This window comes from Plodia interpunctella, chromosome 5 (assembly GCF_027563975.2).
Source record: "Plodia interpunctella isolate USDA-ARS_2022_Savannah chromosome 5, ilPloInte3.2, whole genome shotgun sequence".
Classification (NCBI taxonomy): domain Eukaryota; kingdom Metazoa; phylum Arthropoda; class Insecta; order Lepidoptera; family Pyralidae; genus Plodia; species Plodia interpunctella.
Genome location: NC_071298.1, coordinates 6,349,132 through 6,365,222, shown reverse-complemented (window position 1 = coordinate 6,365,222; position 16,091 = coordinate 6,349,132). Strand labels below are relative to the sequence as shown.

Genomic DNA, 16,091 nt, shown 5'->3' with positions numbered 1-16,091 from the left:
AATCAAGTGCTCTGTCTGCTCAGCTCGCTCAAGTAGGTTAGTTTTATACGGTAGACTTAGAGCACGCGTGCTTGTGTTCAGTTCCGATTTAGAGTTGAACTGACTAAAAGTAGATAACTGGTTTAATTCAGCAGTTTACTTGTGCCAGTTTCGCGGAACAGTGACTTGAATCGTATTACAATATAATCTGCAATTGGATGTCGGCGATGGATACCTATGTAAGTAGGCATAAGCTTATTCCATTTTTAATTTAAAGTTTTTTATTAGTTCGTTTTTATTTATATATCCTCACATACTATACAGTAAGGTAGGTATAGATAGTTATATGACGGTTATATTTATATGCCAACTAACTATTACTTATTATGAGTGGACCGGCATCGCTTGAGCAATACACCTGTAAAATTTTAGGAAGTTTTAGGTACCTAAACATTCTTCAGAAATCACACTACTTAGGTATCTACTGGTGAAAACCGTACATAAATCCCTCTGGTACCTACGAGTACATTTTGAGTTTATCGCGTTCATACAATTCCTTTTATAACATGGATGCGAAAATCTGTTTGTTTATTTTTGTCAATCATCCTCATAATTCACATAGGTTACACCTACATAGGTACCTAGTTCCTTCCTAGACCTAAGTAGACTATATAAACCTACCTAGTGATTGTAAAGCAGTACTACGGACAGAGCTAAGAGCCTTGGGAAAAGCCGGGGCAAATGCTATATGATATACCTACCTACTTGTAGACTACCTATTTGTTCACGTCGCAAATGGCGATTGGTGATAAAATATTTGTAGTAAGGTGTAGTAGTAGGTAATAAAAGTGTGTAGCATAGAATAGATAAAAGAAATAGGTATATTTAAAGGAAATTTGTCATAGCAGCCCGGCTAGTGTGAACCTCAAAATACAGAAAAGTACTTTTTATTAATCTAAGGTGTGAACAAACTAGGTATGTAAGAACTTTACATAGGTAGTTTAGATTTCCGTCGTCAGTCTAATTTAGGTACTACGCGGTTGCGTCAACATCTATCAATTTTTCACATAATGCCGGCTTGTTCAGTGGTTATTTGTAAAAATAGATGCTCAAAGTGAACCTGGTGAAAGATGGAATCTCATTTTATGTGTAACTAATAAAATATAGGTTACATATTTCTTTTGAAAATCTGCAAAGTTGTTATAAATTATGATTTGAACGAGATGGTGTCAATTCGTGCATATTTCATAACAAACTTCATTGCTCTTTGCAAAAATCAAAAAATATATCTGTCCGTCTGATGGCGCAATTGATTCGGGCGTTACCGATATTCTCAATGATTAGGCAGTTGCGCCTCAATGCTTTCTGTCCAGAGACTTATAAACACCATAAAGGACACATTGAATATGTTCCAGAATTATTCCTGTAACACTAATTAGGGTGTTTCAAACCTGTTTTGCTTCGAATACTTATAAAAGTGTAACAGATATGTTTTTTCCTGTAACCAAACTGTTACAAAACTTTTTTTTACAATTTTCTGTGTCTGTCTGTGTAAACAGCGTCGCTGTATGGGGAAGTCCCATTGGCCGCCGGCATCGTCAAAGCGCGCGCACGCTGTTGCCGTTCCGTCTTATAACGAACCGGCAACTACACGTCGGCTGTCGCATTGTTATGCTATTATAAACCTTATAAGCTGTATCAGTTATAAACACTTTTTAACCTGTTTTTCAAAAAACAGATTTAAAGTGATACAGTTTATTTCTGTTTTTCTTTGAACCCGAATGGAAAAACAGTGTTCAAAACACTTAATTCGGTTACCCCAAAAGTCCCTGTTTCTGTCACCGCTGACGGCCGTCAAATAGAGATGTTCTCGTATTTTGTCGTAGAAAAATAACTTATCGATAAAGTTATCCTAACGAAACTATAAAGAGGAATGATTTGTTTGGAAGTGCATAAATTCTAAAAGTACTGTATAGAATTCAAATAATGTAACCGGCAGAGATTCAAACTGGTTTCCGACGAAAAATAGTACAATAATTTTTAACCGAAGTGTATACTTCAACATATGGCTCCATTATTTAATTATGAACGTGAGAGATCACTTTCCGTACCTAACCTCCCCTCCCCTATCTCCCCTGTGTGTCCATTATTGGAAGACCATAGATGTATTAAAATAGAAGTATTTAATGCATATAAGTGCTTTGTTTTGGCGAGTTACGAATATTTTATTGTATGAATATAGGTAAGTAGGTATTTACATACATAGTACTTATGGTTAGGTACATAGGTATGTACCTAATTATAATAATGTAAGTATGTAATAAATTCATTAGGTACATATTTTACACACCAATTTACAATTTACTCTACCTACTTACATATATTTTTTAAATTACTAATGAATGGAACATAAACATGCCAAACACTTGTGAGATCTCAGCATGCCAAACACTTGTGGGATATTTTCTGAGAACGGACTGCAATCACGTGTCAATGATCCTTCAAGTGTGAGATGCGAGGTGGACTCGCGAGCACACCAAGCAGCGTTGCCAAATGTCTCGATTTTTTAGTTTAGAATTTACTGTCCCGCACGGGACTGCTCGCTCTGTCCAGCTTTATTTTGGCATACTTTTGCACAAATGTCAAAAGTAAATCTATTAAATACTTAGGTAAATTAAATAATGTTTTTATACATATTATTTTTGCGTTTTTTTTAATTTGTTCCTAGTTTGATGAAATAATTCCTTTTTTACCAAAAATAAATCTGGCATCGCTGACACCAAGTACCTACCATTTTTACGAAAGGTAAAAACGGAACCTAGGTTATAAAAACTTGTGCGTTTGTTTGGCCGATTTTCACAGTCAATCCGTCACTATGTCTATGTAGGTACCTACCTACCGAACCGATCGAAAAATGTATAGTGGTAGGTAGACAGGTAGACAAGTAGGTCTATTTACACAAAGATTTTTATAGTTTAGTAGTTATATTATAGGTACATACAATCTGAACTTTATTGATTTAATAATATTTCAATAGTTTTAATAAAATATACTACTATTTTGAGAACAGCGGGTTTAGAACTACAGAAGTCTTGCCTATCATGGGACTTGCCTAATTTAAATGGGACATTCATTATTAAGTTACCGGTCTAATAACAGTCAAAGGAGAAGTACTTAATATACCTACCTTATGATCATTCATGTCATACCTACATTTCTTCTTTCAGATAATGGACAGCGATACTATACCATTGAATTCGGAAATAAAAACCTCTCAGGTGAATAAAATAAAAATGACGATAAGTATGATGTTGCACGGGTAAACGGGTGTTTTAATTTTATATTATAATATTGATCTCAATAGTTTTTGATTAGCAAATTATAAAAATATACAAATATATGCGTAATAATACTAATAATCGATCATAATACCCGTGGAATGTCACCAATAATTTTTTTAAGATACATCTCACTTATTATGTAGGTATACCACCTACTATGCTCCATTTTTTATTTATAAATGAAAATTTATAATGTTGATATTTATTGAAATAACTAGATAAAGGAATGCTTCATACATTTATCAATTAAATTGATTTGAACTGACTGACTTGACTGAATTAAACTGAACTAGGTACTTGAGTGAAATATTTGATTAGTAAAATGAACGTGGGAACGTTAGTACTTACATCCGAAATAATTTCGGAAGGGCAGTTGCATTGGAATATCCAAGTAGGTAGTATGGTCGTCTTACTTTGTTACCAAAATCTTGTGTCAAGCCTTGCAAAGTTAAATGTGTCAATTAGTGTTTCCTTTATTATAAACATTTTATTGAACTATATTATTAGCGTTTATAGTAATGTTAGTTATATCAATGTGGTTACAGTATTAAAACTTTAATTAAAGTGAACTTATACTAACTTATACTGTGGTAGTTAATATTATCAAGACTTGGCTAGTTTTTTACAGAATGTTTTTAGTGGTACGTAAAATCGAAATCTATGATTTCAAGTAAAAAGTCATGTCAAGGTTAGTTTAATTTATTTTAACAGGGCAGGAACCTAAACAAAGACTGGTACCGGGTATCTACATAAGTTTGCCTTAGTTTGAATTGATAAATAAAATGAAGCGTCGAATGGCATTTCCTACCAGTATAACACAGTCGGTAGTGTTTATGTTTATGTAAGCGTATATAAAATAACAGTTACGTAATTTTCAGTCTCCGACCAAACATATAGATGATGCTTATGCAGATGGAATGATTTTGGCTGCCCAAAATGCGCCGCCGCCAGTGCCGCCACCTACGAACATTTTCCCTGTAAGTTTATAAAAGACTAGATGTTGCTCGAGGCTTCGCTCTCGTAGGAATTTTAAGATAAAATATAGCCTATAGCAATCTTGAATAACGTACCTATCTAATGGTGTAACAATTTTTGAAATAGGTTCGACAGTTTCGGAGATTAACCGCCTCAAACATACAAACTCTCATACTTCTTCATTCTACTATACATAATAATAGGTACAATACCTATAATAATAGGTAGTATAGATTTAGATATTGTAATTAGAAATGACACGAGTTGGATACAAGCCACGCTCCGCACGTTCTCGAGGAAATTTCTATTTGCTCCATAATAACTTTCCCTGATAACATAGGTAAATAAATTAAAAGGATTTTTTAAAAATAAAAGGTTTTATTTAGATGCTCCAAAAAGAAGAAAATAAAATTTTCCTTTATAATTTTAACTATCAACTTATAACCTCATTACACACAATTTATATGATCATATAAGCTTGTCGCGCGGTTTGCGTAAGTGCCTATAATTATTTAACTCGATTTAATGGGTACTAGTTTATTTACAAAAGTAAAGTGGTTATAAGTTGATAGTGAAAATTTTAAAGGAAGATTTTATTTTCTTTTTTTTGGAGGTTTTTTAAATTTTTTCTTTTAATTTATTTTTTAATTTTTATTTATCACGGGCTAGGTTTCTGAGTCTGTTCATCTCACTCAACGCATTATTGAGTGAGATGAACGGACTCGGAAATTGATCGATTCCGCCATCTTGAATGTTACGCCATATTGGATTTAGAATGACGTCACATTATTTCGACTTACTCTCTACAAGCCACAGCAGCTTTTTTCTTACAGCTTCTCGTGTATTGTAATCCAAACTAAACGTGTATACAACATTTCAGCTCAATCGGTTGAAGATACCTGCTTCAAAATTGAGTATTCCACCCGAACAAACATACATCCATACATTGCAAGTTAAATAAAAGATTTTAAACATTGTAAAGTCATTGGGTAAAATTACTTCTGTAGGTGAAATGTTGATAGCTGAAGAAGGGTTGTAACACGATTTCCTTTACGAACCTATATTAATCGTATAAATGCTTATTTCAGGTGCCGTTGGGACCAAATAATACAAAAACTATTTGTCAGTACTGCCATGCCTCGGTCCGCACTTCAGTGAGATATACAAGCACCACCCGTACTCATATGATCGCCGCCTTGTGCTGCATGTTATGGTAAGATATTCCATTGCTTCGTGCAGTCTCCTCCATGATCTTCTGTTCGTTCTGTCAATGTGTTATTTAACAAAATATTTTCTGCCGTTTCATATTTAACTAGCTGTTCTGTTGCTCGGGCATTTTTTTCCTATTTAGGTACGGAATTCTGAAAGTTAATATGCGTTGTTTTTTCAGTTGTTGCTGTTGCATCCCATATTGCATGAAATCGACGAGGAACTGCGATCACTACTGTCCAAATTGCTCAAATTTCCTTGGCACATATCACAAATAAGATCCTGTTTTACCGGATTAACAGCTAAATGGACATTATTTTTCTTTATTTCTCATTTTTAAGTGTAGCTTGTAGTATTGAGATAGATCCTTTTTAGGATTTACTTTTTGATAAACTTACCTAGTTAAACTCCTTATTTCTTACAAGTCTAATTAAACAATCTTACCATGTCTTTTTATGATTTTTCAGATTGAATTATAATTTTCGTTAAGAAATAAAGGGTGAATTTCACGAGCGTTTTGAACTCCGCCGCGGGCTCTCATTAGTGTTTATTAAATTGTACCATACACAGTAATCAATTTAACTATCCTATTTTATAAATAAGTAAATTATTGGTACAATGTTCATTTTATAAATGTTCAATAAAAAAAATCTTTATGTAATAAAAATGTCGGACACGAATGAAACTCTACACGCCGCGTTCAAACGCTCGTGAAATTCACTTGGGGGTTTTTGATAAAAGAGCCTTGGCGTGCATAAGCTGTTGTAAGAATCAAAACATACCGCCAAATTTAGATAAAAATAATCTTTGAATAAGAAGTAGGAATGAGTGCGTCGCAAGTAGTGATGTGTTGCTGAGAAATTGGGAATTCCCAATAAATTTCTTCAGGACATTTTAAAAAAAGCACATCGCTTGTCGCAAGGCTCACGGAGCGAGGCTTTTAAAAATTATAAGGTAAGCATTATAGCCCAACCGATTTAAAAAGATTTCGAATTTTTTTTATGACTATACATATAGGTATACAGGGTTACTGGTATCAAACGCAAAACCTCTTAAAGACTACTTGGTACTTCAAAACAAGTAACTTTTATTCTACGATTTTTAGTGATTAGTAGTTCTTTTTTCATATAAAAATATACAATCTAATTTGTTCTGTGATTCTACACATCTTAGCTCTATGTAATAGCCAAGCACGCCAAAAAACACGAGACAGTGCAGTAGCGGAATCGTTTTATAGAAACGACATTAAAATTAAAACTATAACTGTATCTATGTACCTTATGCGCCTTTGGAAGGTTATGCGTTAGATACCAGTAACTCTGTATGTATACTTTGATATTATTATTAGTACTTAAGTTTTTTAATATATGTAGTCTTTCGTACTCAGTTAATAAAAATAAGAATACATTAAAATTGTTTTATTTTGTTTGAATACATATCCTTATATTAAATTAAAAATATAATATTTACAACGAGAAAAGTTTTGGATGCCAAAAAGTCATCTTGGTAAACATGTCCAAAAATGACATCGCAATCAATTACAAAAAAATATATATTATATGGCGCAGCATACACACAGGCGGCAGGCAAAGCAACATTTAGAAATTTATATAAACGGCAAAACACGTTTGTTTTTTTATTTCTTATAGTGGCAACTGAAATACGAAATACAGAGACTACACCAGTCGCACTTCAGGTTGTAGTCGTAACATCACACTACATTATACTGTGCCACCGCCCCGGCTTGTTTGGATGCGCCTCGTTACTTATCTTTTATCTTAATTAGTGTTGTAATAATAACTATAGTTACAACACTAATTGTTGTTTGCAGCTCCGCCTGCGGTAGTCCATAATTGACGACCTATATCTATTCCAAATTACATCAAAATGTTTCGATTTTCGCATTTATAGCTTGGAAATTAAGCCACGTATTGGTTAGTGAGAGCCCTGAGGAGTCTCGCTCGGCGAATGGCGGCCGCTTCTCTCTGGATGTCTTCGCTGTTGTTGGCGTTGAGCTCGAGGGCGCCGGCGGCCTTGACGGCGCGGGCGCGGCGCCCCCCCTCGCCCCGCCGCGCGTGCAGCGCCACCGCCACTTCCAGCAGCGTGCCGTCCCAGAGACAACCGTAATACGAGTCCATTGCGTCTGCTGCATTCCCTGTCTGAAACCGGGAAGAAAATAATCGTAGTTTTGGCGTGGCTCTCATCCAGTAGGAGCTGGTGAGTGTGTGAAGGTGGGTCAATGGTGGAAAATATTCATGTAAATTTAAGACTAAGTTGATTGTGGTATATAGTGTTTAGGTGAAACTCAGCACTAAACAAATATAAAACAAGGTATATATAATTTCAAATGAATTGAACTTAAAGTTTTTTGAACAGTCTAGATGATTCATTTCATCACAGAAGAAATGTACACGGCGGCGCGGCGTAGTGAGTGTAAGTTTTCACAGTTGGTCTGTGAATACTTACACTTGCTTCCGGTGAAAGAAAATATCGTGAGGAAACCTGCATATTGGTTGACAATTTAAGTTTAAGTAGTTGTAAGTCATGTCAGATGGCTTTAGGCGATTTTCTGACACCGGTGTTAGCAATACACTCGAAAAGAATGAAGCGAGCCCAAAGGTATGATACCTGCTCGGCAAGGCACTTGAAGGCGGTGGTGTAGTCGGGGTCGTCGGGCAGCTGACAGAGGGCCGCGGCCTGCGTGGGCGCGGCGAGCGCCTGGCAGCAGCGCGCGGCGCGGCGTGCGAGCGGGCCCTCGTCGGCCGCGCGCTGCGAGAAGTGGCCCGAGGCGGCCGTCAGCGCGCACAGGTAGCGCCGCAGCGCCGCGCCCCAGCGACCCCCCGCCATTTCTACGTCGCCGTATAGACGCAACCTGCGCGGGTTGTGTTGATTATTGGTATTTTTATGAAACTTTTGTTGTATGTGCAATGTAACTCCGCATCGTCATTGAGGTAAAACCGCAAAACATGACGCGACACGTATCTATGTATGTATGAGTTTTGGAGACTTTAGAGGAAGCTATAATGTATTTCTATATATACAAACATACTCTATACATAGATAGTATATGTAGCTTGTAACCTCATGAGAGATAGATATCTCAGATGATTTATATCTATTAAATGCACTTTATCACATTAACTTGCTATCTCTGTATGGTTGACTGGTAGAGAATGTCATAAGAGTTCTCAATTTGTATATTACTTAGTTTTTATAATTTATTGCAATAAAGAGTAATAAGATTGTACCTCAATTTGATGAAGCTTTAAAACTTACCAAGAAGTATTGTACGGATACAGTTTCAAACTCCGTTCCAGCATATCCGTAAGAGACTCAACAATGTGCTTCACATTATAATTATTCGTGTTGGAGACATTTGAGGGCCAGAGAGTTGTGTACTCCACTACGAGTTCCAAAGAGCTGTCGTCTATGAGGAGGTTGTGTAGCCTCGCGAGGAGGGAGAACATGACGCTGATGGCGAGGGGCTCCCGCAGGGTGGCGAGGAAGGCGTTGAAAGAGTTCCGGGCTTCGGCGGCGTTGGGGCCGTCCCGGTGTGAAGGCATGCCGCTTGCGCTCCGCTTCACTGGGCCCGTGGAGCCGTTGCTGTATACTGACAGTGCTGGAATAAATTTAATAATAATAATTAAATATATGGAGATACGAAGTGGAATTGGGCGGGCTATGTAATATGCATGACTGCGGAAAGATGGGCCAAAAGTGACTGTTTGGGTCTCGAGTCCCACTGATGATAATTGCAAGGCAAGTTGATGATGAAATGTTCTTGAACTGTTGGCCTTCGATAAGGGATGGCAACAGTAGGCGAGGGATAGAAAGTGGTTGGACACAAAAAGGGGAGACTTTGGCCCAACAGTGGCACCCGAGCTAATGGACAAATCATATAGAAATAAATAGTTAACTACTGGCCCGTCCCGGCTTCGCTCGGCTAAAACAATAATAAATTATACACCTAAACCTTCCTCAGGAATAACACTATCTATTGGTGAAAACTGCATTAAAATCCGTGCAGTAGTTTTTGAGTTTATCGCGAACAGACAGACGCGGCAGAAGACCGTTTTTTAATATGTAAGCATAAATCTTTGACACATCGTGCTTAATGAATACTAATATTATAAAGGCGAATGTCGGACTGTCCCGCTTTTACTCGGATAAACCGCTGAATCCTATCTCAATCCCAACTAATATTATAAATGCGAAAGTAAGTTTGTTTGTTTATTACCTCTTCACGCATTGACTACTGGACCGATTATTATGAAATTTGGTACACGTGTAGAAAATAACTGGAATAACACATACTTTTCCCGAAATTCCCACGGTAGCGAAGCCTCGGGGCGCAGCTAGTAGATAATATTTAGTTAATGACGTAAGGTCAATACGTCAATTCGGCGGCACGGTTGTAGGTTGTAGACCCCTCCCACTCGCACGAGTTCACCAACCCCGTCCAACATGCTCACCTCAGTGTCATAACAATCAATAAGATACGTTACCGTAGTCCCAGAGGGGGCGCGGGAATTTTCTGGAAGCCTTCCCGCGCTGCAGCTCGAGGCAGGCGGCGCACAGCGCGGCCGCCAGTTCGCCGCCGCCCGCGCCCGCGCTCAGCCCCTCCCACTCGCACGAGTTCACCAGCCCAGTCCAACACGCCTCTACCACCTGATCGTGATTACAATATACCATATACCACTGTTATGTACATCGATTTTTAGGAAAAAATAAGATATCGTGTTGTTATTATATTTTAATAATATTTAATATTTGCACGCTATTTACAACCAGAACATGTATTCACTATGATTTACTGTAACACCTTTTCTACCGACTTTGAAAGCAAATAGATGAATTTGAAATTATGCCACCATGCTTGGAACCAGGTATTTAGTGGTATCCGAATTGTAATTTCTTTTCCTAACGTGTAACAGGTACATAAACTGTAACACTTTCAATCTGTTTTCAACTGAATATATTTGTGTTAATATCTGCTACATTGTAGTACCTATGTTTATTTATGTACGCACGTACATATGCATATGAAAAAAACAGGTACCAACATAAAATTATATCTGATATAGTTTCATAAGTGTAAGGAGCAAAAAAGTTTAAAATTCCAAATTGTTATAGTAGTAATTATATAACAGATTTCATGTGTCACACTAATTACGGTATTTTTGGGCCTCTGTTGGAATTCCTGGCATATGTATCCCATCAAATTAAATGTGATAGAAGAATATCCAAATTTACCTGAGGTCGAGGTACAACTCCGTCGTTGGACGAAGCGGCAGAGATGCACGCTTTGCATTTGTTCGCCAAAGCCGTCAAGTTGAGTCGGTGATGCGGCCACTCGCTGATCATCACGTTCACCTGCAGCAGCAGCACCTCCCACGACAAATGCCGGCACAGCCGGTACAGCACGCTGTCCGTCCCGCCCCCGAGTTGGTTTCGCACCTCTCCTTCTAATACTGACAACAGAGACAGAGCGACGCGAGCGCAACCTGCTTCAGCCCTCGCTCGCGCCGCCCCAGACACCACATATCCAAAATCCTGCAAAAATCCCCTGGGTAACGCAATCAAGGCATTTCCCAAACTACCAGCCGGTTTCCAGGACGGGCTTAATTTCCACAATGGTGATGCCGGCGCCATCATTGCCAGTTTGACTAAACACATGCGCACGTCATCAGCAGTTGACGCATCGATAAGGCGCTTCTTGAGCTTTCCCATTTCCAATTCAGGTACAGTCTTGCAATCAAAATCTGGGGTTTCCCAGTCATCAGTGAGCAACTCCCGAGGAATATCCATATTCTCATCATCAGTGTTGACTGGATCATTTATAATTGTATTTAATTCATCATCAGTGATCAACTTCTTTCTTATTCTTTCAGCACCATCGCCAACGTGTTTTTTCAAATATTCGTCTATTCGGTCTATTGGTAGTCTACATTGAGATGTAGCTAGATGGAGGAAAAACATTCTTAAATTAGACCAATCCTTTTCGGAAAGATCTGATGCTAAAACAGGCGCAAGCGCCCAGAAAAGCAGATCGAAAAATTTTATGCCCACCGTTTTGAACTTGTTAAGAAAATCGGGATGAGTGGAGGGTAAGCCCCCATCCAAGGCATACCTCACCGCATTTAATGCCGAGACTCTATTCAAGAGATCTCTAGCTACAGTGAAGGCTCCACTAGATGCAGAACCCTGTATATCTAATTCTGCCACTTGTCTATGAACCATTGGAATTTCTCTCTTGATGTTGTCAGCTTGTAGAACAGCAATGATACCTGTATAGTGATTGGCAACAGACTCCTGTAATTTTTGCAAGAGAGATGGTTCTTCATTAAGAACTTCATAGCCCAAATTTAAAGCTCTGATGTATCCGATGATTTCCTCATTTGTCATACTCGCGTAGTAGAATTCTCCCCAGGGCATTTTTTTATGTGCGCCATAACCATACACCGCAATTTCTCTTTCTAGCTGATTGGAGTTCTCTCTACAGCCTAGAATATGTTTGGTAGCTAAATCATGTTGGCCATAAAAAAAGTAGTTATAGCAGAGATCAAAATGAATTTGCATAGCAAGTTCATGTTGGCTGATAACAATATCTCCGGCTTCCCAATCATGGTTTATGTCATCAGAGTCCTCAGTGAGGTGAACAAAAGCATCAATGCTTGGAATCTTAATTTTCTTGGGCTCTTTACGCCCCAATGGTGTGGACAATTCATAATATGACAACACTTCTTCTAAGTATCTGATGCTTTGCATGCGAGTCGCTTCAGACATTCTTAGGATCTTCTCAAAGTTTTGATTTAATGGTGCAAATCCACCTTCTGATTGTAATCCAGGCCTAGAAATATGATTAAATTATTAATGATATAATATTAGTTAGGAAATATGTAAATACAAATTAAAAAATAATTGTCTTACAAATGAATGAAGGATAATTTATTGGATTTAGAATATAAGGCCGCTTTCACAGGAAATCGAAGAATCCATCTGTGGTACAGTGTCAGAGCAAACTGTACTTGAGGCTTTTGCACAAGATCTGGAGAAAAGTCCTGCAAATGAAATAAGTAATGTTGATCAAGATTTTTATACTTACAAATTATTTGTGGTTAACTAACTGGAAGGTGTACAAGGCGACTTATGGACACAGAGCAGCTGATGCTGCTAAAGCAATAGTAACATTCTCACAGAGGATTGATGTCAGGGAGGCGGCCAGTTGTAAAATCACAGCCAAATTTACAAAAATGTTTTATGCTGTCCCTTAAGGTTTCACGGCGTCACACCACCATATGCGAGCATGAGAGACGTACAGTGTCAATCTTCCATAACTCTGGTTTATTAATATAGAACATATATATTTTTCTAAAAAGTTGGCTGGGATCTTCATATTCTAGTAAAATATTTTATTAAAACCTTACCTGCGGTGGAATAGCAAATGCAGTATCAGAAGCCATATAAACCAGATCTTGCATCAGCTGTTGCTGGATCTGGGGTGGCAGTTTGCTTTCTAGAATATCTGAAAAATAAAATTATTTCTATATTTTGTATTGAAATATTCAAATTATCTTTCATTTTAGTCTTATATAGACTGTACTATATTACCCCTGTGGAAAAAAATAATGAAAGTGGACAACAATACATGAAAATGTAATTGACCGTTGCCCCCATTGCCTGTACATAAAATCGGGACAGCAGTAATGTAATTTTTAACATACCCATTGTCTGGGGACATAACAGGGACAAAATTACATCAGTAATACATCTAAATCATTACCTAAATTCCAATTAAGAGTAGCTGCTACCTTTAGAGCTAAAATCTTAAGTGCGAGTTGTTTTCTAGTGAACTGCAGATTGACAGAAGTAGTGGATGATGGTGGGCTTGGAGGTGTATCCACATCAACCACTCGTTCACTAGTAGGTTTAGAGCTGGCATTTTTGGTATCCACTGATAAGAACTCTTCAATCAAATCACAGTGAGATGGTTCTGAAAATATAACATTGCTAAATTAAGAAAAAAATTGCAAAATTCCATGCACAAATTTGTGTTAAAAATTTGCCATGAAAGCCAGATTTGAAAGTTCAAAAATGGCACAAGAGAGAACTAAGAAAATAGGTGTTCACATAATATGCTGTATGTTATTTGAAGTTTAGTTCAACCTTGTGATAAAGTAAATACTAATAGTATACAATTGTTGCACTGACCTGGATTTGGTTTACTAAGGTGTTTCTTCAGAAGATCTTGATTTAGAAGGAATTCAAACCAAAGAATTGTATCTGGGGATATGGGCACGGTGCCCGGTCGTAGTAAGTCCACATCCATACTCTCGATTTACCCTTAGGTTATGTTATGATAAATATATTATTATTTTAGAAATTATTGCGGCGACTTTCATTCTAATGCAATTTATCGTTGGGTGTTATTGAAAAGTAAATATATTTACAATCTAACTGATCTACAATATTCTGTGGATTCACATCGGATAATAAATTTTACAAAAAATAATGAAAAGATGCAGATTTTACGATTTGTACGGAGCACTGGAGCAATACCTACGGTAAGTAGGTATAATTCCATGATCCAGCCACTATGACATATAAAATGTCAAAAACTTTTATGACATTGACATTTTATTATTGTAAAATCGCACGTAGGATTTCAATATACCATCTTGTTTTCATCATCAAAAAAAATGCAAAATAACTTAAATGATCATTTTTAACTATTTTTATTATTTATAAACCTACTTACATAACTACAGATTAGGTATATATGGCTCTTCCAGTACCTAGTCATATTCGGCATAAACCCCTAGTTTGTAGTACATGTAAAATGTACCTAAAACTGTAACTTTATTTATTTTTTGCCGAATAAAGCATTTCTTTCTTAACGTAATGACATTTATTTCTAACTTTTAATAATCATTGTATGTCTTACACACATCGAAATAGTTCATGGTTTTCCATTAGGTACGACTACAAAACTAGGTACTTATATCGAGAAAATCGAGTAATAGCTCTGTGATCACCACGATGGTGTTTTTCTGCTTTTTAGGTAGGGTTTCGTTTGTAACTTATTAGGTAGGGTTTCGTTATATAACTTTATAACTGCTCTTGTAATGACAGATTGCAAAGTGAGAAGATTTTGTGGTTTTATTGTGCCCGGTGCGTGGCGATATGATAAGGTTAAGGCTCTTCCGAGAGAGATTTTTTTGGTACAAAAACGAGGGTTATTAGTTTCCCATCATTGTACCCATCAAAGCGGCATCTGGCACTCTTATTTTTGTGTGTACTCGCTGTCTACGTAATTCAGAATCGATGTGCTACTACCGCCGCTGTGGTTGTCATTTGGTATGATATGGGTTTAGGCAACTATGGTTTAAATGAAAATATATCGTCGATATAAAGAGATTCTTTTTTAAAATAAGAGCTTGAGGACTTGGACCATGGAAAAATATAGAAAGACATAAAAATACCATAGACCGTACCTATCTCTCTCATCTTCGCATTCTCCAGGTCGCATTTACTAACCTCGAAGCGCTGAAAACAAACGTTGATATTAGAACCACCACGACGTCGACGTCAACCACTCCTTGGGAATGCAATTGTTGCCAAGGTTATGTGTTACCTAATCCGCTAGTTTGTACAATATCTACGGAAGGCTTTGGAGTGGTTCATAGCGAAACCACTCGTCACATAGTCATAATATAATATGCGACGATTTTATTTTACTATTTGAATGTGATGTGAGCTAGGTAAGTTACTTCTTATTAGCGCAGTATTATTGTGTAGCCAATTGTGGATGGTAGGTACCTAAGTGCTTATATTTAGTATATTTTTTTTGATACACCCATTACATGCCTAAGGACAAATCCAATTAGCAAGGTATGCTTAGATGAACATAGGTAGATGTAGATGATAGATGCATGCACGTAACAGTTGCGTAATTGATAACTATAAGTAGGCAAGTATTATTGTCATATCTTTTTCCCGCCTACTTGATTAGTCTAGGCATAAGTCAAATATGCGATGCCCCACTTAATCCTTGTTTGGTTTTATCATCAGATAATACAACTAAAATATCGATGCTATATCGTTATCAAAACATAGCCATTGACGAATCGGATCTATAAGCATTGCAACCAACTCACGAGTACCTACCTATATACTTTTATGACAATTTTAAATCTGCCAAATGATGCAAAGTGATTTTTATTAGTATACAGTTTAATAATTATACTTTGTAATTTTGTGGTGTGAATTATAATGAATGACGTAGTCAAATAACTGAAAACTGTTTCGTGAAATAGTGAATGTAATAGATAGAAAACCATTTTGGTTAGTTGTAGGTACTTTAACGTGAAAAAGAGGAACTACATATAGAAGTAAGTCGATACATCAATATTTCCTATATATACTTTATATTGCACAATATTGACGAGACGACCTATTTGATTAATTTTGCCATGAGACCTCACATCCGTATAGCGTATACGTAGAGCGAGAAAACATTCTTACATGTCGCCAAATGCAAGATCAAAATAGCAAGAGCAGTATAAATCGAGTTCTATCAAATGACTG

The 16,091-nt window shown here is 37.0% G+C and overlaps 2 protein-coding genes across 2 annotated transcripts; one reads left to right on the top strand and one right to left on the bottom strand.

Annotated features, from left to right (window-relative positions):
• LOC128670317 (lipopolysaccharide-induced tumor necrosis factor-alpha factor homolog) lies at nt 1-6,911 on the top strand. The gene is made up of 5 exons (XM_053745887.1): nt 1-218; nt 3,207-3,257; nt 4,199-4,297; nt 5,384-5,508; nt 5,686-6,911. The coding sequence occupies exons 1-5, from the start codon at nt 198-200 to the stop codon at nt 5,780-5,782; spliced, it is 393 nt and encodes a 130-aa protein (XP_053601862.1). The 5' UTR covers nt 1-197; the 3' UTR covers nt 5,783-6,911.
• Nucleotides 6,908-14,087, bottom strand: IntS8 (Integrator 8). The gene is made up of 9 exons (XM_053745863.2): nt 13,716-14,087; nt 13,288-13,497; nt 12,932-13,029; nt 12,435-12,565; nt 10,758-12,354; nt 10,010-10,172; nt 8,781-9,123; nt 8,133-8,376; nt 6,908-7,663 (listed from the first exon to the last, which is right to left on the bottom strand). Exons 1-9 carry the CDS (start codon nt 13,831-13,833, stop codon nt 7,424-7,426), a joined length of 3,144 nt encoding a protein of 1,047 aa, XP_053601838.1. The 5' UTR covers nt 13,834-14,087; the 3' UTR covers nt 6,908-7,423.
• Between the last annotated feature and the right edge of the window lie 2,004 nt (nt 14,088-16,091).